The sequence below is a fragment of the Anarrhichthys ocellatus genome, unplaced genomic scaffold (assembly GCF_004355925.1).
Source record: "Anarrhichthys ocellatus isolate YVR2014 unplaced genomic scaffold, GSC_Weel_1.0 scaffold15, whole genome shotgun sequence".
Taxonomy (NCBI): domain Eukaryota; kingdom Metazoa; phylum Chordata; class Actinopteri; order Perciformes; family Anarhichadidae; genus Anarrhichthys; species Anarrhichthys ocellatus.
Genome location: NW_022280045.1, coordinates 8257295 through 8283541, shown reverse-complemented (window position 1 = coordinate 8283541; position 26247 = coordinate 8257295). Strand labels below are relative to the sequence as shown.

The following is a 26247-nucleotide window of genomic DNA, read 5'->3' as shown; positions in this document are numbered from 1 at the left end:
CTGTTTTAAAAAGGACAGCCTCTCAGACGTAGGCTTGCAAAATCTTTTCACCAACATTTCAGTGTAGATACCAGTTTCTTTCCCTGTACAATCAAGATCCCAAGTCTAGCAGAAATAGCTTTTCTCAATCTGGGTTTCAGTAGACAGTTACAGCTCAAGAGATTTTGTGGCTTGTATTATACGTCATCTCTTTTAATTATGTCATGGTGAAAAGAAAAAGAAAAAAAAATGTTTAAAGAGACTGTGCACGTAATTTGTCTATTATCTATTTTCTCTCCTCCACCCCATGAGGTTAATAATAAAACGATTCCCTTTATTGTAAGTATTATTAACACTTAATTGATTATGCAAATATGAACCCTAATATGCTCTGAGAAATTCAACTTTCACATGCAAATAAATATGTGAGTTTATTGTTAAACATTTGTTTCGGGTGAGTGTTTTCTTGTTCTAGATTGGATATATCTTAAAAACTAAATAGTTGATTGACCTTTGGGTGTGGTCTTTTTCAATGATGCCAATCACCCTTTGTTGTTGTCGTCACAGAAGACCTGTCTGTGTTCTGTAATCCGGTCATTGGTCAAAAAATACACCAGATGGCAACAGAGTCCTTCAAGCAGCCTCATTCAGTAAACAAGAAGACACAACAACAACAACAAAAAAGAAAAAAACGCTTCCTCTCTCACTCTCTTTTTGGTGTATTTCCGCAACATCTCAGTTGCGTTAGAAGGAGTTTGTACATTGTGAAGAGGAACTGTGTAAATCATCTATGTCTCAAATTTGCCGGACACAGGGGCGTGGATGGGAGGGCACTTTTGCGGTCAATTCAGTTGGAGTTCATTCAACATGAAAAAGTATCTTAGAGGATTCAAACCATAACTTTTAATCTGATGTGATGGAAAGATTTCTCTAACTAAACTCATTGTCATGTATGTTAATCTCCCCCTCAAAGGAAGATTAGTGTCATGCAGAGTATTAGACAGTATTTGCTATTTTATCACTTTGGTTTTTGCCTTGTCATGTCTAGCGAGGACGTGGTGGATTTTACAGTCTTATGTAATTTTCTATGTAAAACTCTTCTATGTAAAAAGCATGCAAATACAAAAGAGCATAACAAAGCAGGATTTCCACACTGAGACATGATGTTCAGATCCACAAAAGAAAGTAATCTCAGCATATAGGGCTTAAATTAAAAGGACATGATGCATTAAAATTCTACAGTGACATTGTTCCCTTTTGCATGTCCAATCTTAACGTGTTTATTGTCTGATTAGTTTTTTTTGTGTTTGGAAAGTGGAAGTAGGCACATCGTGGTTTCTCCATGTGACTGCAGGGTGTTAGATGAACATTTTGTTCTGCTCGTGTTGGTGGCATTGCAAGTGCGAAGAGTTTATTCAAAGAGCTTTTGTCGTACAACCCACTTTGAGTTGTGCAGATAGCTCACCGCAGCTTCCTCTAGTTTAAACAACTCTTGTTGCACTCACCTGTTTGTGGGTGAAGGGTTAAGTTCATACTGTAAAAAGAGTGCGTTTGACAAACCACATGTTTAATCTACACTCGTTAATATGAAGCAATGTGTAGCCCAGCAAAACTAGATATTGCAGGAAGTGAAGAAGACATACCAATGATAGCAACTGAGCAAAGTTATAATCCTCAGAGTGACAGCAGTTGATGGAGGAAACTCACAGACGAGTGCTGCAACCGATAAAAGAAAATGTCTGAGATAACAGTTTATGGCACCACAAGCCTTTAACAGCTGCCTTCTAACACAAAACATTTCCTGTCAAGCAAACTAACATGAACATAGACAATGTGACTAAACAGTACTTACTTGTGCTTCAAAAGCAACCCATTAAGTTTACTTTAAAACTTGACTTGATATGTTTTGAGGTACATTTTATGTCAAACTTGCAAGTTTGACATAAAATGTACCTCAAAAACAAACAAAAAAAAACAAAAGCAGTCCAATACAATGAGGAGGACATTGAAATAAGATATAGGTAGATCAGTTGGATAAAGTAGAATTATAGGTTATAACACAAAGTTTTAAACGAATGACAAATTGTCGGCTATCCTGTAGAAATACATTTTCTGAAGAAACCTAAAGTCCTCATGGACATTCATGGTCCCCAGAGAATGAACTCTAAAGACGTTGGTCCCCAAACAGTTCGTATGATATCTTACAAAAAAGATTCCCCACAGAAGTCCCGGTAAGGTGATGGTGATCGCTGAAGAGTTTGAGTAATCTGATTTTGTCAAATTTAGTGAAAAGTACTCAACTCAATTAGTTCCACTAAATTAATCTACATGAGATGTAAGGAAAGTCTCCAGGTTTTTTTCAGGGATGAACGCACGAGGATGCTTTTGTATACAGCATCGACATGACTGGGTATATTGGAACATGTTTGCTAAAAATGTATTCCGCACCACATATGAGGATCAGGAACTTACGGGATGTATAAGGTTATGAGAAAAATTCTATGACGAAAGTGGTGTCCACTGCTGACTGCCACGGTGTATTTCTTAAACCCCTAAAAGCGGGTGCTAGTGTTAGAAATGGGAGCGGTTTTGTGATTAGAGCTGACGCTCTCAAATGTCATGTGATAAAAGCAGATAATTAAGGACAAGCTGAGGTCTGTGACGAGCTGTAAAACCAGACTGGAAGTTTTTAATAATAAGGCAATAAGGTTGTCATAAATAAGCAGCAGTCCAAAAACGTTCCTATGCTTACATCATTGGTACTGAATTAGAGGAGAAGGGGAACTGGAAAAAGGTCAGATCATGTTCTCTTTTAAAGACTTTAAAAAGCCATAGGAATGTCCAGGTGACAGGTGAAAGCTTTTGTTTTGACAAACGTCCTGTCAACATAACAGGAAGTGAATAAAACATCCTTCAGTGACACGGCTCACAACACTGAGGGAGGATTGAGGATATTTTATTCAATGACGTTTACAAACTGGTTATAGGTTTCAGTCTTGTCTAAAATGGAAACACTGTGGCGGCTTAGTTGCATGCCACATGAACACAGTGTCTCTGGTTTGGTTCCGGTGGGCGACTTGTGTTTCATGTCATCCCCCTCTGTTTCCCCCCACATTTCCTGTATGCCTCCACTCTCGAATATCTAGTGACAACAAGAAGCTATAGCCCACTGTACTAAGTCATTAGCAAATATAGAAAGTTCTAATTGACCAAGAGCAAGACTGAACTTTGCTGGAGAGCAGCACTAAATGCCTGAAGCTATGTGTTTCTGTCAGAGACAAAACAAGAGACAAGACCCAAAATACACGCTAGTAAGAACTGCATGTTGAAGTAATTAATTACAATTAGAAACTCAGATGCTGAGGTATAACTGGAGCAACAAACATGGATATTAAATATACTAAACAATTCAGTCATTTCTAGACAGGGTCGGTGACACCAGCTGAGAGATTTCTGAAACCAAAGAACACACTGAGTTTCATTTAATTGCACCGTGATTGTTTCTAAACAGGATAATGGTAAATACGTGCTAAATCATCACTGTCACAAACAGGAAAAGAGTCTTAAGTCACTGGCTCAGTGATGTCCGTTATAGGGCATTATCTAGCTTAAAGGGATAGTTCACCACAACATGAAACTGCTCACAACAAGGCCTGTGGATTATCTTGCAAAACCGGCTCACAATTTCTGGAAAGAGACATTGCTGTTGGGTTTTTCAAATGTATTTTTTTTTTTGTGCTTTGAGCACCACAAGCGAGTGCCATATAACACGGCCGATATCTCAAAACTGTGTCTCACAGACTAAAACAATCCGGGTTGATAAATAGCACTACAGGTAAGTAGAATAACATGTATTTTAGATGTTTGGTTCAACTCTCTAAGTTAACAAAGTGAACTGGTTAAAGGAATAGTTTGACTATCTACCAACCAAACGCTAGTGGTAATACCAGGCCGAGTAAGGCTGTAGCAGCAAAGCCCCTCAGTGTATTGAACTGAGCGAGCATGCATTTTATTGTTTACCAGTTTTCATTTGTAAAGGGAAGATTGTTTCCAAAGCCTGAAAGCGTGGCACTGGTTCTCGAGGCAGACTGGAACAGAGACTAAAGCATTTGCCTATCTGCTGCTGAATGTTCCACTGCCCCATTTGCATGCCCAGACTTTAAAATAAACACGATGGAGGTCTAAGCACACTACACACAGGCTACAGTTGCATTCCGTGCGGGTTTGCGTCACACCCCCCCAACTTCCTCTTTTTCTGTGGTTAGTTCAGCATGATGGTGTGACGCTATACTCAACAACCTCATTTCAGACTTCTGCTGTATATATATAAGTTGACACCAGTGGATTCATCTAACAGACACAGTCACACATCTCTCGAAGAGCAGCTCAACACACAGTCACACACGTACAACGCATTGTTGCCATGCCGAGTCTAGATACATCAGCACCACGGGAGCTGCAGCACCTCAACATGGACACTGATAACAAGAAGAGGTAAATATTTTATCACAATTATCTACTCTTTTTTGTGCCATTGCTGATAAGCCTTTTCGTAGAAGAACAACACGCCAGTAAATAAGCCTGATTGATTTGTGTTTGGTTAACCAGGGCAGGAAACCTGAAGTCTCGGCTGCAGCGTAGATCGTCTCAAGCCGCTAACACTGAGGGGTAAGTGGAAGGGGTAAAGGAAATTTCTCCACTGGGAAATAAAGATCTGAAATGTTGGCATATATTGTTGCTCATGTGAGTGACAGCGCACCCCTGTTTTACAGGCTTTGTTATGAGGAGATGTCCCAGTGGTCACACTCACTGGAGAGCCTTCTATCATCCAAATGTAAGTTACGTACAGTCCCGTTGTCACGTTTCACAGTCAGTATTCATCCTCATTGCTGACTAACTAACTTTTCATTTTCTGTTTAGACGGCATGAAGATATTCCAGGCTTTCTTGAAGTCAGAGTTCAGTGATGAAAACATTGAGTTTTGGCTGGTGTGTGAGGACTATAAGAAGATCAAGTCTTCCTTCAGGATGTCCTCCAGGGCCAAAAAGATCTTCAAGCGCTATATTCAAGCTGAGGCTCCCAGAGAAGTAAGCACAGAGGTTTTTATATTGCAGAGAGATTTCCTTTTTTCGCAATACGTAACACCCCTGTTGCTACTTTTTAATTGTCCTCATTATTATTCCTCTACTTCCAGATCAACATTGACCACAAGACCAGAGAGCTGATCAGGCGGAACATGAAGACGTCCACCGCCGTGTGCTTCGACGATGCCCGGAGGATTGTCTACGGGCTGATGGAGAGGGACTCCTACCCACGTTTCCTCAGGTCTGACATCTATCAGGCTCTACTGGACTCCACATCAGAATCAGTTAAGATGTGAAGAAAGCAGATACCACAGACATGTTTGTAGAAGCTGTACTGTGAAGCTGAGCCTAATGCGAGAGAAGCTGTGTGTTTGCTTGTCTTGGCTATCATGCCTTCCTTCTGAGGCGGAGATGACATGCGTCGGGGTTGGCCACGGCCTCATATGACTGTGTTAGAAAGGAGAAGTCCACTTTGTTGTAAAAAAACTGAAGACGGTTTGTTCACAACCAGCTGGTATATTGAGAAGGGACGGATAGAGGCCAAAAATGGTTACTGCCGTACATTTTCAGAAGTGATAACTGCTGTAAAGCACAGGACTTCCCAGAGATGCCACAATTATGTAGTGGAAATAGAAGGGGCTTTCTGTACGAAATGCCAGGAAGTGTATGTGGTGCAACCAACACCCTCCACCCAAGATACTAGTGCTCAGCTAAAGATTGCACACCATCTTATGTTTATTGTTGTCTCACTAAAGGAATAGAAAAGTACGCTATCAAGATGTGTATTTTTATGCACAGTGTTATGAATTAAAACATTTTTACATTCTGACAACAGTACTGTCACACACTGAAATGACTGATATGTTACATTTATAATGATTTGTGTTAAGCTATATGTATTCCACAGTTTGTGAGAATGTTATGTGAATGGGAATATTGAGGTGAATTTGTACATATTTGATAATAAACTATATATTTGCTTTTAAATCTACACAAAACGAATTACTTTAAACCTGCAGTGCCACATTGACTAAAGTCTGTTCTTCTCACATAAACAGACACAAACAAGGTCAGGTTCCCATGAAGCTTTAGATACACGTCTCCTGAAGAATCCGCGAAGCAACTTCGTCACCAATTCATTCAGATGTCATTCATTCATTACTCATTGTTAGAATATTTACTGAGTCTTCAGCAGAACACCAGAATTATTCCTCATGTTCTCTGCAATACTAAACAGTGTGTATTTAGATTCCAAACTTTAAGGAATAGTTTGACATTTTGGGAAAAATGCTTTTTTGTTTTCTTGAGTTACTCCATGTTGAGAGTATTATCAATCTTCTCATCTACCTCTCAGCAAGAAAGTGAAGAAATTTCTCAAAATTTCGAATCATTCCTTTAACCCTTAACATACAGTTTCCCCCATTTTTCCCCTTTTGGAAAAATCACTTAAATTTAAATTGTCTTACAGCATTATTGCATTATTTTGCATCAGATTGTCTCTGCTTCTCATCACACGGTAAGTTTACAACGAGTGAAATACCATTCAGTTAACTTTAGTGTTGAACACCATTTCTCTCACATTTCACAATTTGAAGGGTTAATTAGGACCTCATTGAGAAAGGTTGTTGCATAATGCTTCCACCTACGTAGCCAGAAGCGTCATTGTTGCTTTTGAATGTCTTCCAAGCACATTCTGCAGTTCATTCATTGCCTTTGTTTTAACATTCAGTCTTTCATTTATGGGTATAAAAATCAGACCTCATCCTCATGAATTGTTCTTAGTTTTAAAACTGAAACTGGATTATATTACAAAAACAAAACAAAAGGGAAGTTCATGAGTAGAAACCTATCAAGTGTCACTCTGTTAAAGGTTACAGAAATAAGGGAGAAGTGTTAAGACCCAAATGCTCAGCCACATCCTCTTTTAATGTCACTTGTTAATTCTTGCATTTGTGCAAGCGCACACACTGAGGCGGATGAACATAGACAAGTAATAATGCCTCTGGAGCTATTTCATGCTTTTAGAGAGCAATAGACAGCAAATTGTCAGTGTAAAAACGGTCATTTTGTGGTTTTGCCAAAAGGGCTTTCAGCAGGATGAGAACATCCTTTTTATTTCTCACAGAGGTCGTTGGTGTTTTTTCACTCAGATGCAGCTGCGTTAAACTGACACAGATGAATCATTGGCTGACGAGTCATCCTTTCCTCATTTGCAATGCTCTGTTTATTAGTAACAAGATGATGCAACAGTAGATATGACCGTGAGAAGCTATAGAAGACCAAGAATATGAGGTCCCGTCTGAGAGACAGGTTATTTGAGTTGTCACGCACTGTATGACACAAATCTACAAATCGCTATGTCTGTAAAACTTTCAGGATATCCACTAAAGATACCACTCAGTCAGTGAGACTGTCGGTTTAGCTGCCATGTGTGTCATGAGACAGAAGTCATCCTTTTGCAACCACATGGGCGGTGTGCAGCAGGTCACTGGATTACTGTGTGATGTTGCTCAACCAGTTCAACAAAGGACACTTTGTTTCAGGTCTGTTTCAGAGGAAGGTGAAAAATGTTCAGCATGATGAAAATCTACTTCAGTCAAACATGTCAAATTAAAACAGAATCATTTTTAGGATTTGAAGACATCTACAGTCACGTTAGCTTCTCTGTGAGGCTGTAGCTTGGTGAACTATCCTTCACCAGCATGCTAACATGCTCACAATGACGATGGTCACCCTCTCAGTTTAGCGTGCTAACTTTAGCTAATTAGCACTAAACACTAGGTATAGCTGAGGCTGATGGTAATATCATACGTTTTGTGGGTACTTCATCTGATTTTATTAGATTTTAAAAACCAGAGTAGGCTTATTAGACAAATAAAAGGTTTGACCGGATGGTGGCTCTAAATGAAAAGTTAATGGATCACCAAAGTTTTCATAATTCATCCTGTGGGGGACATTAACATCTGTGCCAAACTTGATGACAACCCGTAGAATAGGAGATATTTCACTATAAAATCAATCAATTGATGTTTATTTGTGACATATAAACACAGTACAATATTCAGTGAAATTTGTTTGTGCCTAGAAGCAATTAAATAATAATTATATAGATATTATATCTATATAAAATAATATAGAAGAAAATAACAACAATGGAAAGAGAATGAGTCTCCGAAAATGTAAACATCATAACCGATACATACAATAATGAATGGCAGGCGGGTGGATTATGTTCATGAGTTATAAATTATATTTAGTGAGTTTCAGATGTGAACGTCAGTGGTTCAGTATATCGATAGCCTGAGGGAAGAAACTCCTCCTCACCCTCTCTGTTTTTGCCTTCAAGCAGCGTAGTGTCCCTCGTTGGTCTTAAATCTATCTCATCTATCCCAGCATGCATCAGTTGGAAGATGTGGAAACAGACAGAACACACACACACACACAAAGAGTCTCCACGACCTGCAGGTGTTCATACTGTGAAAGAAAGCTAAAGCACACAGGGAAAAACTACTTGACCATGCATGTTAACATTCATTTTAAAATGTTAAACCCAACGATATAGATCCACCCGTTAATCACCACCCTGTGAATTGCAAATGTTTTTTTGTAAAAATATTTTCCAACTTGATTCTGTCTGCTGGAGTTGTATTAAGTGAAACTACTATGTGATTAAAAGTATACCACCATGACCACAATGCTCAATGCATATCATGCAAATCAAGGCTCTATGTTTATATCTACAGTATAGAGTGGAAGAAGAACACAGTTGAATACGCTGCAAACCTACTGAATCATTTGTGAGTTAGGCGACAACCGCTTAAAATGATGATGGTGATGATCAAAGATCCTGTTGACGCACTCTGAGTTTCATTCATGTATCAAACAGTAACAGTTTTGTTGCATATTGTGGTCCCCTGTGGCCTAAATAGGTGTGATTGAACTGGTGTTCTGTAGGACATGGTGTAACACCCACTCGTAAGCAGAACTAGATCACTATTCTGTTTTGCTTCTCTGCTCTGCCTGTGTTTACACGACTTCCTTAGCAATGATTAAATAATGAATCATGTGTGCTTAAAAATATGGCCATAGAGTCTTATCCTAAAAGTTGTAAAGTCAAATGATTAGGAGGGTGAGATCATTTAACATGTTTCCAATAGAGTTTCACTTTTTGGAGATATTCTATTGAAACAAAGACATATGTTTTTAAATCAGGGGATAAAAAGACAAATTATGGTGTCTGTAAGGGGTATCAAGTAAAGTATGTCAATTTTCCTTTTGGAACATCATATTTTCTTGTTTTGAGAAAAAAAAACGTTACTTAATTCAACTGCTTTTTACAATGTATATATTGTTTCATTGATTTAAGAGCAGCAGATAAAATTCTGATAAATGTTTTGGTTAATTTAGCGAGTTATGTAATACAGTGGTTGGAAGCTTTGTGCCAGTGGGAGAAAACAGTTTGAGTCCTTATTATGATTCATGATTGAGAAGAAAATCATGAGATAATTTCTAATAATCTTGAGTATATAATATGTCATGATTATGATATGAGATGAGTCGTAATTATGGGATATTTTTGAGTAGCTATTAATTAGGATTTATTATCTCATAGTTATTAGATTCAGTGACGTGGGGTCGCAAGTGCTTTAGTGGTAACTTTAAAGTGAGTATTCCAGTAATATTTCACACATCATACATTACAACATAGGCCTCAATACTGAGGTAAGTAAGTAAGATTTATTCATAAAGCGCTTTTCACAGACATTAGTCACAAAGTGCTTAACAGGAGTGGAATTACGAGTATAAATAACACAAAGTGACCATATAAGGGTGAAAAATGTACATTTGAAAAGACACAAAAAACAGAAAGTACACAATTAAAACATGGCTTAAAAGCAGGCCTAGGACATGAGTTTAAACAAACGCCAGTCTAAACAGGTACGTCTTGAGCTGATTTTGGAATGAATTCACAGAATCAGCACAATGTCGGGGTGCAGACTGAGGCTTCCACAGCCAAGAGGTCGTGAGTTGCTGACCGGATAGGGGAGGTTGTTACTCATCTGTTCTAGCAGCTGCTGATGTTGATCTATCACATCCAACTTGATTAAATGTGGGTCCAATGTTTGCATGATTTCTCTGTTGATTGTGTTGGAACAGGCTCACTGCTGTCGACATAAGTGTTATCACACCAACTGTATTCGGCACCACATAACACCATTCAGTGGATTTATTTTACTCACATTCAAAGTACAGATTATAATAACTTTACAAGTCACTTTTGGATGCATGTATGAAGCAGGTCTTTGCTCTCTCAGCTACTTCCTGTTCGACACAGCCCAGTCTGGTCCTGCAATCCGCATGCATCAAGTCCTTGTGCAAGTGGCAGGTTCAAGTTCAGTGTCATCTAAACCGTTTTTTTGTTTGGGTGGTTTTTGTAGTTTTTCTTTCACAATGATGTTCTGTTCAACAGTACATGTTCATATTCTATTTACTACAAAGTACACATTCATTCACTGATTGTGAAATATCATGTGAAACAATACACATGATGGATAAATGTGTCCTAACAAAGTGACAGGTGGAATTGGAGCCAGAAAAAAAAGACGAAGTTATTGTTACTTTCAGATTCTGACAGAGCTGTGGCTATTGTTGCTTAACAGTTAAAGCGGCAGGTTTTTTTGGTATTTTGAACTTGATGTAGCTGTTGGGATAACGATGTTGGTCTTTCAGGCTGTTGGGATAGCAATGTTGGTCTTTCGGTTCACCACTTTGGTCAAGATTGAAATAGATACCACTAAATGATTTTCCATGAAATGTTGTAACATTCATTTTGACCCGACAATGTGTCCGAATGACTTTTCCTCTCGTGCCCCTCGCAGACTGACATTATGTAACATGTTTTAAAATGTTCTGCCAGCATTTAGCTCAAAGCAGCGTTGTGCTAAAATAAAAAGTCTCAGAGCTCCTGGCTGTATAACTGTGTTCTTGTTTCTCTTCATTTAATAGTTATTATTCAATACGGCAATTACTTCCCAAAGGATTCAAAGAAATCTAAATATTTGTCTATTATCGCCCACCTCCATCCCCACTCCCATCTCATCCACCACCCTAATGTGCAATGTGACCTCCAAATCTTAGTGTATGAAGTTTCCTAATGAATTTTTAATCCTACAAGTTATCGTCTCCATTTTGTAAAAATCATCAATCATCTTCCATTTTTCTGTCTGTGTTGCAGTTGCTCTCCTCCAATTTTTGGTTTTCTGCTTAAGTGCTGCATGCTCTTTAAATTTTAAAGAGGTACTTCTCAGATTAGTGAGAAAGTAACTGAATTTTTTTATTTTTTTGCCCCGAAGTAATTGCACTGGCTCTCAAATAGAGTGTGCACTGATGATATCTATAATTTACAGGCAGCAACCTCAGGTTCTGAAACGTGAAGCCGGTGTGAACGCTGAAGTGCCTTAAACTTGCATTATTTCTAATAGCCAGCAGGAGGAGGTGACTCCTCTCGTTGCACAAAGAAGTCATATTGTATAAAAGTCTATGAGAAAATGATCGTACTTCTCACTTGATTTATTACCTCAGTAAACATTGTAAACAAGAGTTTATGGTCTCAATCACCAGTTTCAAATCTTATTCTATACAGCACGTTTGTTTCGTAAATTATCAACCCATTGAAAATAGACAACAAATCAGGGTATGGACGGGATTAAGGGCGGGATTACCTTGTGATTGACAGGTCACTACCAGGGCGTTGTCCGGTCTGGAAGTTACCCGTGTTTTTGTCTTACAACTTTAACCCTTTGACAGTGTTTTTTCACTTCATGAAAGTTTATTGTAATATGTTGGCCACCTAAAAACGAAAAGTGGTGAAAGCCAAAACTGCGAATTCGAGGTTAAAACCCAAGGCTTATTAAATGACGGCTGGGACATGGTCTTAAACTATGGGGTATGACACATGCGCAGGCATACCATTTTTTTTGCAAAACTGACAAAAAATTCAAGGAAAAAGAAAGATGTTCATTTTAATATAACGTCATGAATTGACAGCATTTTAAAGAAGCTTAAATAAAAAAATAAAAAGTGAAAACATGAAGACGCAGCAGTGATAATGGAGGGGAGGTAATCCAGGAGCTGTGAAAGAAGAAAGACACACAACTGCGTTGAAAAAAGAAAGACTGCTTCAAGAAACTCGTGACCTCTGCCTAAAAATAGCAGAGACTTGAAAGGTGAGCTAAATTGAGTAGAAACTATGTCATGCATTTAACCGTGGAGAATGTGACGGGGGTTGTCATACACAGCATACTTCTGTTCTATAATTAAACTTTAAGGAAGAGATCAAGGTTTGACGCACTGAAAGTATTCTTCGAATTTCGTAACAATCAGGCAGTATGTCAACAGAGGTTAAAGATAGCAAGACAAAGAGAGCCTGTAGTTCAGGGAGAAACTTGACAATCAGTAAGAAGAGGCAGTCGGGAACCAGTGGTGAGGTTGGAAATCTCACTTGAATCTAAAGAAAATTCTCCTGAGGATTCATGCATACTGAGACATATACTGTCAAATAGTCATTCAGAGAGGAGAAAGTGCAACTCAAATTCAACAATGAACGGGCTCTCTAAGACATCTCTGGACCTCCGGGACACAAAGAGAATGTAAGTACAGTGTGTATCATTTGCAATCAGGCTTATTTTAATTAAAGGCTATTGGGGAAGTCAGACTTTCTCAATGCTGTTATCCTCTCTTGTAGACATAACGCATGGAAATCCAGAATACATGACTTCATCCAGAGTCCATTACTATGGAGGAAAATAAAAAGGTGTTGTTTTAATCATACTGCATATATAATATTGTTTCATTAAAATGTTCACAAAAACCTTACTTTTCCTCCATCTGCAGACAGGAAACAAATGAAACATGCCTACTGGGAGAATCTCTGGAGACACTCATTTCCCAGAAATGTAATTTTCATTCGCTTTCAAGCAACACAAAACTAATACCACGGTTGGTTTCCGTTCTCTTTATAATGGCATTATGTCCCCTTGTGTATAAGGTGGACGAATAGCATTTTGGGACTTTCTGAAATCAGAGTTTTGTGAGGAAAATCTGGACTTCTGGCTCGCCTGTCAAGAGTTCAAAACCTCTGACCGTCCGGAGGAGCTAACACGGAGAGTAACAAGTCTCCCAGAGAGGTAACTCAAACTCAATAATAACTAGCAGCAAAATATGCTCAGACCTAAATATACGCAAAGCATAATTAATTTACGTATAAATATTCAGTGTGTAGATTGTAAAAGTGACAAGAATTGCAATTTTCTAGAAAAGGTTCAAGAAGTTAAAGTCCAAAACAAGCTGACCTTAATCATTTACGGTAAACCACATCAACATAGTTACAGTCCGAGCAATACAAAGTCCTGCTTGCTGCAGCTGCTAAGCAGAGGGGCCTTCCGAAGCACAGAAAGGCCTTGAAGATAAGGAGCACCGGAGATCCAATGCAGCATGATTTAAAACCAATCAGCCTGCAGTGTGAGGTGTATCTCTTGCACAAGGACTGACGCCATGCATGTTGATGGTGTTAAGTGGACGCAGGCTCAGGAACTGCTTTTGAGAGAAACTGTGCAGGCACTTCCCCTCCCCTTAAAACATTACCTCAACAACACAATGTCTGACAAGACTGAAAGCAGTGCCAGTGCGATTGACATAACACACTGCAGGCGGTGCCACCTCGTCCACCACATGTTAGACTGTGTTTTAACATGTTGGGGCACTTTGCTAAGACAGACAAAGTCTAGAATGTAAATATTTCTGGTTTTATACAAGTGAAATGCACATGACTGCAAGACCGTTGTGTATTTTGTGATTTTGCACTTAAACAATATTTAATAAAGTTTGAATGATTTTGCCCTGTATGCATCATGAGTCAACGTAAGCTTTAATTTTTAGTAAATTCATACAAATTGTGCAACTTTTTTATTTATTTATAAAGTGAGCAAAACAACTACCTATGTTTTCATTAAAAATGTATCCTGTGTCCTTACACTTGATGTGCTACTGCCACCCAGTGGTGACTGGGAAAACTTCCATACATACATACATAATAAAACCTTTGAGCTATTGGGTTCAAAATTTTCAGAAAACAAGTTATAGCGTTTATGATTTAAATTGTGGTTTGTTTGAAAACACATGGCTAAAATAAGCTCTGTTAACGAAAAAGAGTTTCAACATTCTGTCAGTCGTCCATTTGAAAGCAATGTCTTGTGGTAAAGAGAATAAGAAAACTAACAGTGATTCTAAATGCTTTTCTTTTATCATTTCAACTTGTGCTGATTTTTTAATTGAGCTAAATGGAATTCAGTCACCATTCGTTTTGCCAGTTACACCCATGGCCCAAAGCAGGTTTTGAGAAACACGTAAGTCCTAAAACTTAGCTTATAGGGAGGGGGTTTCATGGGTAAGTCCCCCCTGAAAACTTTTTTAAATTCCTGATCTAAATTTGGGACATTAGAGGAATGTAGGTTGCAGAAAACTGCTGTCCCTTTTGTATTTATACCATTGCAAGCCCCTGCAGCCTCTCACACTCCATTTACCAGGTGACGTCAGTTTAGTCACTGAGAGTTCAGGGCTTAAGGCCTCAGGGGGCACATTTGGATTGTGCCGCTGACTTAACCCGCTTCCCCTTTCTAACCACATGTAACGCTGTTTTGTGTTCATCATGGAAGACATTCGGTACAAATGGTTCCATCCGATTACCCAAACAAATATTTACTCGTAAAGTGCTCGACGACACTAAGATAGACATTTATATTGTCATACAGACATTAAAGGCAGGGTTGGTAATCTTCTTCAACAATATTTTTGATATTTTGGGGGAAATTCTCATCACATCCTGACAGTAATCAATGAATCAAGATTACCAACCCTAGCGTTAACAACTTTAAAGGTCACATTGTATTTAGGATCAAATGTACCCCTGTCTAGTCTAGCAAATGGTAGATGTTTCCATTTGATTGTGAAGTCTTATACTTATTTTACAACACACACACACACACACACACACACACACACTTATTTATTACAAATAGCCATAATATCTTCATTGATATCTTCAACTGCACAATACTGACTTAATTAACAGTGCAATAATTTGTTCTGCTTTATTCTGGCATTAATACTGCATTTAGTTATTGTGTCCATTTAATTATTCCTATTTATTTATTTACTTGTCTTGCAATTTTACACACATAATCATATATTCCATTTTTAAGCATTGTTATTTGCACTCTTGTTATATATTGTACTCGTATACATAATTATAGCCTTCACCTTAAAGGAGGGTGCTTCACTCAGATGTGCGCGTTACTACAGACGGAGTTCACTTCGTCATGAGGTGGGAGGGTGGAGGAATTGGAATTTGACAGGAGGGACACGACCAAGAAAAAGACAGGACTCTGTATCCCAGCATGCATCGCGGCAGCACTCTCGACTTGATCATCTCAATGACGGTAAGAGGGGAGGCCTGTTTGCATCTAACGCTATAGCCACATTGAAAACTTCACCATTGTGCACATAGGCTATATTGTGGTACGTTCGTGTGCATATCATGTATTTGTTTACCGATATGTTTTGATATATTGTCAGTAAAGCCAACACTATTTAGTTGAGGTTGCCCCGTAGCTAGGTAACCAGCTGTCCATCCCAGGCAAGCTGCTCCAAGACCAGCCTCCCGGTGTCCCGGTGTCCCGGGGGCTCGAAAGCTCAGATGTTAGACTTGATAGTTTGTGGTTTGAGGAGGTCGGGTGGCTAACATTGCTATACCGTTGAGAACCGTGAGGAGTCGGTTGGATACCGTTGCTCCGTGATTTAGTAAGCTACCGTTAGAATATAACATTTTTAAATTAACTAACTGCTAACTGACTGTTAACTTTGAACTGTGCAGACATGCCCTCCTCTGCTAGCATAACTAAGTTAGCGAGCCTGAAACGGTAACTATATAGCTGACTGAATGTTGACAAGCTAAGTTATATAACAGTGATGGTTTGCTAGCATCTTCAATTATCAGCTCAGTTTGTGTCTGTCATCTGTCGGATGTTTATCATCATGTCCTGCAATCGGCTTTAAGTTATTCTTATCGATGCACTGAAGCAATGAGTGATGTTGTAAGCGAAGCGAACGTTGTCTTGTGTTCATGTAAGATTAGACTCTCGGGTGGCTTTTGATGTCTACACAGATTACTGAAGCTCAAACTGATATAATTTAGAAAATTGCACGAGTTAGTGTTTCATGCTGCTTTAACCTCACACCAGAATGTGAAAAATGAAATATGGCATCATTCTATAAAGTTTAGGGGTTCTTTCATTAAGTCTCAGCCAGTCACTGTTGCCAATGAATATAAAAGTTAATAAAAATCCTCTCATCGCTCTGTTTCTGGCCTTATCCAGTGTTACAATGGAGCCATCGGGAAGTGCTACAATATCTTCATCGAGCAACCACTCCCTGACTCAACAGGTGATGGCTGTCCATGGGAGGTCAGCGACAAAGCTAGACTACGCCGCTTCCTCTGTTATGGCTCGGAGGGAGACGTATACACCGCTAGAGAAGAGGGTCGTGTCAGCACGGAGAGCAGGAGGGCCGAGGTGCTGGAGGAGATAAAAAGGTTCTCTCAGGATGGGCGAGCCGTCAGACTCGACCCCTCTGTTTTTGCCTTGACTTTGTGCTCCCAGCACCCGGAGCTGAAGACCAGACAGGCAGCGTTCAAAGCCCTGAAGGAAGTTTGTCGGGACCCTGCCAGCCTGTTTTCTTTCATCCAGAAAAAGAAGGAATTGAAAGAGGGCATGAAGTGTGGTATTTGGGGACGAGCCCCGAGGAAAGCCGTGTCTGACTGGTACAATGAGCAAGATGCCATGAGTCTGGCTGCGACTGTGACCAAATGTAACCAGAGAGAGGGATGGTCACATCAGGATCTATTTAGGCTTTCTCACACTAAACCGGCTAATGAAGGTGAGTTTACTCAGACCCACATTATACGATTATTGAGTAAATATGCTGTGTGGGGTCTTTAAATCATTGTTGTAGATTGTCTTCTCATGATTACCAATTTATTTTCAATTTTGTCACATTTTTGTGACTACTGGATCAGAAACACAGGCAGTGACAACTGCAAATTAGAAAGGCAGCTAAGTTAATTACAAATTAGCAGTAGTGAGCTTCATTTGAATCTTACAATCATCATTTTTGAAATGCTACAAAGTCATATAAAGACAGAAGGAATAATTCCTCAAAAGTTATGATGATAAACCAAAAAAAGCCAAGAGAAACGCTAACAATGACGCTAACCAACACTGACAGAAAGACGCTAAAAGTTACAGCCTCAACAATGACCATCAAGTTAAATGAATGACTTTTCAAAGAAATGAAACTGTTGCTACTATGTTGTAAGATTTACTGCTTTAACGTACCTGTATATTTATAAGGAAGGAAGTAAGACTGCAATGGCCATACCTTTTGTGTTTTCAGCAATTGCCTTGATCAGCAAATATGTCACAAAAGGATGGAAAGAAGTCCAGCTTACTTACTCTGACAAAGAGAACTCAGAAGAGGTGGTCAAAGTGCTTTCGTATCTTGAAGTGGTGGAAAAGGTCAAGCACAGTTGTGATGAAACGGAGGTCATCAATTTAATAGAGGAGCACAAACTGGAGAGGGAACAGCTGCTGACAGACCACCTGAAGTCCAAACAGGTGAGTGGGCTGGTGGGACACTTAACTGCTAAACAGCATTGCATTTGTCATTTAGAAATACATTTTTTCTAATCAGAGCAACTGAAAGGCAATATGTGTTTGTTTTCTGGAGGTATGGAGAGCTCTGTTGAAGGAAATGCCTCTCCAATCAGTGCTGAAGATCTTGGGTAAGATGACGTCAAACAAAATTCTTGAACCAGGAAGTTCAGAAACGCAAGCCGTATGTGAAAGAATACAGAGCGAGACGGCACTAACGAAGGTAAGGTCTAGCTAATTGAGTAACATTTGGGTTTTTATGTAAACTTAAGTCGGTGCTCAAATACGTAATGCTTGTCTTGAAATCACCAGGCAAAGATCCACCATTTCAACCTACTCTTGTCTTCTGAAAACTACAAAAGACGCCAAGGCTATCTGGGTAAAACAAACCAGACAGCAGCATCCTCAAAGCAATGGACTCTGCCTTTTACAAGAGTTTTATGGTAGGTTCCTTTTTATTTTCACAGCATCTCACAGACCCAAGCAACAGCATTAATTAACACTTAACCTCTCGAACTTCTGCGGTTCTGTCCCCAGAATGTGGAGCCTGTGGGTAAACGCTTCGTAGTGGCAGTAGACGTAAGTGCGTCGCTGAGCAGCATTGTCCCAGGGACGTCGGTCAGCACTGTTGTTGCCGCTGCAGCTATTACCATGGTGAGACAATATTAGAGCTAGATGTCTAGACTCTGCACAGTGCTGTCCCAGTTGGAACAGCTGGGTCTGTAAGCAGGGCTTGGGCCACCCCATCCTTCAGGGAAGCGTGGGCGGAGGAATTGGTCCGTTGACACATACTATAGATTCCTGTGAAATTCCTTCCGTAGTGCGATCATCTTAGTCCACAGGCCTTTGTCTATGTATGTGAATTTGTGTGACAGGTATTTTTATGATAGTGATGTCATGCTTGTCTTTTGACCTTTTGTGACTGGCACAGGTTTTCGCAAGGACAGAAGCAGACTATCATGTGCTGGCCTACTCTGAAGGGGCTTTGGTTCCCTGCTCTGTCTCTGCTGACATGACTCCACAAGTAGCATTTGAACTGGTTAAGGTACGTCGCATCATCAAAGAGTAAGAAATGATTTACAGTATCGGTAATCTTACAACCACCTGTGACTACAGACTACATGCTGTTACAGTAGCAAACGAGCATTGTGTTCATATTTACTTTACTGAACATGTCCTTCTCTTGAGTTCTGTGTCTGACCGTCCCACCATACTGTATGTTCCAGATCCCGGGTGGGAGCACAGACTGCACCCTTCCCATCACGTGGGCCACAGAGAATGGGAAAGCTGTAGATGTGTTCATCATTCTGACCAACAACCCATTGTGGATGTTCACTGCCAGCCCAGTGGAGTCTCTAAAGAAGCATAGACAAGTACATTTATTAATTTGTGTCTGCTTAGGCAGGGGATTATATTGAGCAGTGTGCTCTAATTGATTAGTCGACAAGCTCATGTGATTAGTGTTAGAATTTCTTTGGTTAAATAAGGACAGCCCTAGTCCTCTGTGATACAGATTGTTTTAGAAAATAGGCTTACACAAAAATGTGTTTGAAATTTGATGGGCACAGACCTGATGAGGCAAATGGGATGAGGTTCCTTTTCACATGTACATCAATGCTGATGTTCCGGGGCTCTCTTGAGAATCAATCGATGTTCCTGTAAATATGACAGTTACTGAAACACCGTCACCTGCTCCCTTTGACACTTTGTCTTTATCTTAAAAAGAAAAGTGTAACATTTTGAGCCCAAACTGGCTTTCATCAGTAACAGAAGAGTGAAGGGACGATGTTTAAGTGAATAAAAGCAAACATGCACATGCTTTTCTCAAAAACAATGACCAGAAACAGAAACATTGATTGTATGTGTATTTGCTCAACAGAAATCAGGAGCCAGTTTCAAGTTGGTGATGTGTGGGCTGACTTCCATCGGCCATGCCATTGCAGACACGCAGGACAGGGGTTTGATGAGCATCTGTGGCTTCGATCTTGGAGCTTTGAGTGTCATTCGTAACCTAGCCCTTGATCTGATCTGATTACGTATGTGATCTGTCTCCTAATCGTGTCATTGGAGCACAAAAGGAAGGCACACGGTGTACCAGCGTGGCTCACTTAGCATTAGAGTGCCCTAAAACAGCACTAACCCAAATAATGTTTGACGTTGACATTTACAATTCCAATTTCCCTTTTTGTATCGTGTAACTTACGAGTCAATTGACAAAGTTTCCAGCTGGCTGGACAACACTGGAAATGTTATGTGTGTATATTTTATCCTGAAATTTGAAAAGGAAGTGATGAGATATTTAAGTTTAGGTGCAAACAGCACCGTATGTTGAGTGCTTTGATGATTCTTGGTGAGACACTTATCCATTGAACAGTAACGTCCACTCATGTATAGCAAGATGTTGGCAGATTTAATAAGAGGAACAATGTAAGAGTTGGAATGTTTGAGGCTTAGTGCAACTGTAGGTTTATTTTATTTGAATTTGCTGCTGTTTCTTATCTATGGTAGGATTTTAGCAGGTTGGTAGAGGCATTTTAAATGTGAAAGCCTGTCCCTCATTCCTATGTAGCATTAGTATAAAGGATGAACAAATATACTGTAAAACAGAGGAGTTGAAACAAAGTCAAATCACTGCAATGTATTCGTTTGACATTTCAAAAAATAATTAGATTAATTTGCTCAGAAAATATTTTTAATAGTAATATTCATGTCTAGAAATCCATTTACACAACTCTTGTCTTTAGCCTTGGTACAGTTTTTGGTTGTATTTACATTTTATTTTCGACTTTATTTTAAAACTGAGTTGTCTGTTCTGCCCTTGTCGAATGTATCCTATAAAAGAATATCCTTGGTGCTCTTAAATGTGATTGTACAATTTGGAAAGGGACTATTTAAATGTTCCTTTGTGAGACAACAATGCCAATGTTTGGGTCTTTAAGTCCATTTACTGTAATTTTGAGAAAGAATTCTGTGCATCAACATTTTGATTTCACTGTATTGTTCTCTCCAGAGACGACCATGTTATTTAACAACTGTTTACCGAGACTGAATCCGCTAGCACAGTGATATTTCCCTCGTTTTTATGTAATAATGTTCGTTATGCAAAAACTAAGAGATAACTGCTACCTTCCCGGGAATAAAATAAAATGAATGTACTTTTGTAAAACATGTAACTATGGAGATTTCTTCAAAGACTGAATAAACACACTGTTTGCAGTTAGGGACTAATTCATTTTGGAGAAATCCAAGCAAACAACCACAGCAGTGCTTCTTGTTTTAGTCTACACTAATTGCTGTAATAATTGCTGACAACATTCACTCATTCATTCTGGTGCAATTGACTGTGAATAAAGAGGAATACATTCCTGACCATGTTACTGTGAATAATGTTTGTCCACACATATCGATACTGTCAGTTTCAATGATGAGACAATGTCCCCTGTTTTCCCAAAAGTCAAAATGCTATAAAGCAAAAATGTTTGTATTATTTGATCGTTAATACAACGATTGTAGTTGAAAGTCTGGCACAAGAGATAGTTATTAGGAAGTATGGTAGATCACAAATGTTTCACCACCACGATAAACTTCTGTTACCTCCATTGTGCTTAACATGCAAGTACCTGAATGTAGTGGCAATGTAAACCCCGAATAAACAATTAGCTGCTCTTCAAATACTGTTGTTTTTCTGTCTTCCTGGAAATTAACATATTTTGTTGTGGCTGGTTATAAGGGCTGTGACCGATAGTGTCCATACTGTGGTAGTATCCTTGAGCCAGGCACTGGGACTCTACCAGTACTGTGTTTACCAGTGTCAACAAACCATCTAATTAATATCAAGAGTTACATTTATCAACGTCGGATGTTTTTTTTCGACCTGGCAAACATATAGAAAAAATGTGGTCTAAAAAGTTGTAAACAGATCAGGCATCTTGCGAGGCCACATGGTGTTAATAACTGGGGGCCTTGCAAACATCACATCAAGACAAGTGAAGATGGCGGATGTGCTGAGTGTTCTCCGTCAGTATAACATCCAGAAAAAAGAAATCGTCGCTAAAGGAGATGAAGTTATATTTGGAGAGTTCTCCTGGCCGAAAAATGTGAAGACCAACTACATAATCTGGGGGTATGTCAGCGCCAAACTATCTCTGAATCGCGTCTGAAGGCCCGCTGCTGAAGCTCAGCAGTGCCTTGCGGTGCTGGTAACGGCGGAAGGCTCGCTAGCTAGATGCTAAGATGCTAACCTAACTCGGCTCCCCGCGGTTGTACTTAAAACTTTTTAAGCACTCTTTAAATACTTTGGCGTGATACGTATGTATTGTGTCTTAAACCACGAGGCATATTTCCTATTATATATACATTACAATTTGTAAATATTTTAAAACTTAAATGTGTTCATGAGAGATGTGCTGCTAGCTACGCGTACTGTAATGTGATGCTAACTACTCGTAACCAGTCCTTGAGTTGTGTTCCCGATAAGTCATGGGGTCCAGTGGACCAGCAGACAGACTGTAGTTCGTGGTATCAGTCGTGACTAAAAGCAGCTTTGTTTACCGAGTTAAAAAGCTAACGTTGGCCATGTAACGCTGTGAATGAGGTTGCAGAAGGATTAACGTCAGTCAGTAGATTAACGTTAGTCAACCGTGTAACTGTTAATAGTTCTGCATTAAGTTGATTTCAGATCCAGTGCTTCGTTACTTTGAGCATATAACTCAACTTGCGTTATATTTACTTCGTATTACAGACTTGTGCACTTTAGTTTAACTCGAATGTGCAACCTGAAGCAGTCTGTGTTCATTTTAGTCATATACTCGAAGAAATAACGTTGAGGTTTGAGTGTTTTATTTAAGTTTTCTTTGCTTGTGTTTCTACCCTCAGTACTGGTAAAGAGGGACAACCCAAAGAGTACTATACTTTGGACTCTATCTTGTTCTTGCTCAACAATGTGCATCTTCCACATCCATCGTATGTGCGAAGAGCTGCAGTAAGTGACTCGTGTAACTACCTCAGTGCCATTATTATATGACAATCTATTATTTCTGTCTCATGAAGCATTTTTTTTTTCTTCCCACAAATTGCCCTGAAAGTGTTTTTGGGTGACATGCTTTTATGTTGTTGTTAGACTGAGAACATCCCTGTAGTCAGACGACCTGATCGAAAAGGCTTGCTGTCATACCTCAATGGCGAGAGTTGTAAGTAACACTTGTGCAGGATGTCAAGATTTTCTTTGTATGTCCTTCAACACATTAATACTCTGTCATGATTTCTTATTTGTGTTGATTGACAAAAACATTATGACAGCTTGATAAAGCCCTACGAGAAGGAGCCTCGCTGTAGTTGGTCTAATTGGTAACTTATTAATGCAGTTTATAATGTTGTCTTTTCACAGCTACATCGACAAGTATTGACAGAAGTGCACCTATAGAAATAGGTTTGCAAAGGCCAACGCAAGGTAAGCTCACGTCATATTTGTTTGCATGAAGTTTAAAGAGCTATTTTCACCTGCGGTAATAATTGTTTAGCTTTATTGTTGGTATTGAAATCTGGACTACAGCTTAATAAATTGTATCTTCTGCTATCCTTTATCTGTTAACCCTTGGTTTGTCATATTTTCACAGATATTTTCTATTAACGGGGTTGTAGTTGGGGAAGACGTAGATTGTAGTCCGGGCAGGAAAGTTGTTACACAACCAAATGGACTTTGTGCTGTGAAGTAATAGCACCGTTCTGCTTTTTTAGTGAAAAGAGCAGCTGATGAGGTATCTTCTGAAGCCAAAAAACCCAGGATTGAGGTAAACTGACGTCAAATATCTTCCACTAAACGTTGCTTTAACATTCTACTCACTTCTTTGCTTGTTGAAACATTTAATTGTCCATTTAGTCAGTATGTCGGTGGAAAAAGGAAATGGTCTGCGTTTATGGTTTGTATTTATTGAAATGCATTTAGTTGCAGTGAAAAAAAACACAATTGTTGTGGCCAGCCTGGCAATGGTCACATGTTGTTTTATCCAGCACTTTGCTAATAGTGTGTACACTGCTTTTAAGGATGAGGAACGAGTGCGTCTGGATAAGGAGCGTCTGGCTGCCCGTCTGGAGGGTCACAAAGAGGGCATCGTGCAGACTGACCAGATCAGGTACAATAGACCTCATTTATACATAATGTGCTTTCTGTATGAGGCAATAATCGCTCCAATGTTGATTAGTTTGAGATATATTCAACATACCACAGTGTCAGTAATAACTGATCAATATTAATCCGATTGCTGGACGTCATGCATTACTACACAATGACACCCACAGACCATCTGCTTGAAGCAGCGAGCTGTTCAAACGATCCTAACTTCTCTTCTCTTTCAGATCCCTGTCTGAGGCCATGTCAGTGGAGAAAATCGCGGCCATCAAAGCCAAGATTATGGCCAAGAAACGTTCTACCATCAAAACGGATCTGGATGATGACATAACCCTGAAGCAGAGAAGCTTTGTGGACGCTGAGATGGATGTCACCAGAGATATTGTCAGCAGAGAGAGAGTTTGGAGGACCAGGACGACCATTCTCCAGAGCTCTGGAAAGGTCAGAGATAATTTTATCCAATCGCAGTGATATTTCTATGCAAACACAGTTTTCTCTCTCTTGGCAGCAATACATTGCAATTCCTACCTAAAATGTCAGACTGTTCCTTCAAATACATCCGTGTTGGATTACCATGTGAATTTAGGGATTTTCTTGTATTGTTACCTGCACATTGGCTCATTATTGGACCTTGATTTCGGTCCTGACGGGGTCATTACACGGGTTGCTAATTAGATTTAATGAATAAAGTCTGATCAGGAAAGCATTGTTTCACTGACCCTTTGTGTGATGAAAGTGCCTACTTTGTTGTTCTCCAAAAAACCAACAGGGGGTGTAGCAATGCTTTGTAGTGTTGCATGACTTTTGGTTTTAAGGAAGGGATGCACTGTATCGGCACGTCATACGTATCGGCAGAAAAATGTTTTAAAGTGAAATATCGGCCAGAAATGAACATTTCCTCTCGTATAACAGTGCTCGACATACAACGCTTGCCTGGGGCGAGTAAACTCTGTGTTAAGACTAATGCTGCCAAAATATGTTCAATCCAAGCAGATATTTAAATAATAATTCAGTTCTTTATTTCCTAATCGGTTGAGTTGTGTGTTTTCATGCAAATAACCATGATAGGTGACAATAACAAAGTAAAAGTATAACATTTTGAATTTTAGACCGTTTTTTTTTTTTTTTTGTCCAGTTGTCCAAATATCTGTTGATTTTTATTTATCTATTAAAAAACCTACATTTGCCATTATGTACATCGACGGTATCGGACAAACTGAAAATATTATCATATCCAACATTGTGCATTGCGAGTCAAAGGTGTGTTTAGTGGGAGGCTTTACTGTAAGACTCAACAGCAGAAGTCATGCACATTGAAAGGTATTTATTTAACATGCCGTTTTTCTAACCACACATCAATGCCTTCAGCCCCAAGGCACTTCTCTCTTTTGAGAAGGTTCATACTGATGTAGACTTGCACCAGAAATGCATATTGTTATGTGAACTGGTGTCAAACATTTTGGATCAAGACCACCTTACTGGACACATCTGAGTTCTGAAGCAGCTGTCTTATTTTACCAAACCCGCTCAACTCCCTGGGACAATGGCCTTGAGTGTGGGAAATGCTTCGAGAGCCCAACTGTGTAAATAAATAAATCTGTGTAGCGAGGTGAACATTTCAACCACTAGATGGCAGCAGTAGAATGATTTTCACCCAGTTTATATTTACTCTAAAACTAAGGTTTTCACTGGGCCACTGAAGGACTTTGACATGCTCATCTCAAACCACTATAGTGTTGAGTGGCTGCATGCTTGGAGCAATTACTCTGGCAGCCTATACATCACTTTCCACATCTAATGTCTGCACCAAGATGGCTAAATCTATGTTGTTTTGTTACTCCGTTTTGGCCTTTCCTTCTGTTAATTTGGCCATTTCTCACACTCTAATATATCGGTAGATGATGCTTTACGGTGTATTTAATGTTTTCTTATGTAATAATAAAGCACATAATTACTATGCAGGTGTGTTTTAAACTATTCTAATGAAGGGCAGTTTCATGTGGTGTATCTGTTTACATCCAAGCCTTTAGGTTAGGACCCTCAAACCTCAGTGTTCACCAAATGATGATAATGTTGTGCGAGGGTGTTGAACTCATCACACCATATCTGTATTGCTCCTCCGCAGAACTTCTCCAAGAACATCTTCGCCATCCTTCAGTCAGTGAAAGCTAGAGAAGAAGGGCGAGCACCAGAGCAGAGACCAGCACAGAACACTACTCAAGTGGTGAGAACAGAAATTCATATATACATATATAGACAGATATATATATATATATTTCTTGGAGAAGTTCTG

General features: G+C 39.3%; 4 protein-coding genes across 4 annotated transcripts in view; all 4 read left to right on the top strand.

Annotated features, from left to right (window-relative positions):
• The first annotated feature begins 4276 nt into the window (after positions 1-4276).
• On the top strand, positions 4277-6050 carry LOC116387657 (regulator of G-protein signaling 13-like). Its single transcript, XM_031854941.1, has 5 exons — positions 4277-4473; positions 4588-4647; positions 4752-4813; positions 4900-5066; positions 5174-6050. Exons 1-5 carry the CDS (start codon positions 4403-4405, stop codon positions 5357-5359), a joined length of 546 nt encoding a protein of 181 aa, XP_031710801.1. The 5' UTR covers positions 4277-4402; the 3' UTR covers positions 5360-6050.
• Positions 6051-12413: 6363 nt separating this feature from the next.
• Positions 12414-13966, top strand: LOC116387480 (regulator of G-protein signaling 2-like). The gene is made up of 5 exons (XM_031854615.1): positions 12414-12712; positions 12808-12876; positions 12957-13018; positions 13111-13249; positions 13448-13966. The coding sequence occupies exons 1-5, from the start codon at positions 12663-12665 to the stop codon at positions 13524-13526; spliced, it is 399 nt and encodes a 132-aa protein (XP_031710475.1). The 5' UTR covers positions 12414-12662; the 3' UTR covers positions 13527-13966.
• Positions 13967-14059: 93 nt separating this feature from the next.
• On the top strand, positions 14060-20995 carry ro60 (Ro60, Y RNA binding protein). The gene is given in 10 exon segments (XM_031854611.1): positions 14060-16551; positions 16554-17054; positions 17571-17791; positions 17904-18050; positions 18140-18212; positions 18215-18270; positions 18365-18481; positions 18759-18872; positions 19054-19200; positions 19707-20995. Coding segments are annotated over 10 exon segments (1641 nt in total). The 5' UTR covers positions 14060-16439; the 3' UTR covers positions 19860-20995.
• A 588-nt stretch (positions 20996-21583) lies between these two features.
• cdc73 (cell division cycle 73, Paf1/RNA polymerase II complex component, homolog (S. cerevisiae)) overlaps positions 21584-26247 on the top strand; it is a 17524-nt gene continuing 12860 nt past the window's right edge. The window contains exons 1-8 of the mRNA XM_031854612.1: positions 21584-21950; positions 22703-22808; positions 22947-23016; positions 23214-23276; positions 23564-23616; positions 23870-23958; positions 24182-24395; positions 26080-26178. Coding sequence (XP_031710472.1) covers positions 21769-21950; positions 22703-22808; positions 22947-23016; positions 23214-23276; positions 23564-23616; positions 23870-23958; positions 24182-24395; positions 26080-26178 — 876 coding nt within the window. The 5' untranslated portion in view covers positions 21584-21768. The remainder of the gene's footprint in view (positions 21951-22702; positions 22809-22946; positions 23017-23213; positions 23277-23563; positions 23617-23869; positions 23959-24181; positions 24396-26079; positions 26179-26247) is intronic.

Bases quoted from the DNA above. Each gene is read 5' to 3' on its own strand.
- LOC116387657 (XM_031854941.1), top strand. From the start codon at position 4,403: ATGCCGAGTCTAGATACATCAGCACCACGGGAGCTGCAGCACCTCAAC. The intron at 4,474-4,587 runs GTAAATATTTTA...TTGGTTAACCAG, and splicing joins GACACTGATAACAAGAAGAG to GGCAGGAAACCTGAAGTCTC. The intron at 4,648-4,751 runs GTAAGTGGAAGG...CCTGTTTTACAG, and splicing joins CAAGCCGCTAACACTGAGGG to GCTTTGTTATGAGGAGATGT.
- LOC116387480 (XM_031854615.1), top strand. From the start codon at position 12,663: ATGAACGGGCTCTCTAAGACATCTCTGGACCTCCGGGACACAAAGAGA. The intron at 12,877-12,956 runs GTGTTGTTTTAA...CTCCATCTGCAG, and splicing joins CTATGGAGGAAAATAAAAAG to ACAGGAAACAAATGAAACAT. The intron at 13,250-13,447 runs GTAACTCAAACT...ACATCAACATAG, and splicing joins GTAACAAGTCTCCCAGAGAG to TTACAGTCCGAGCAATACAA.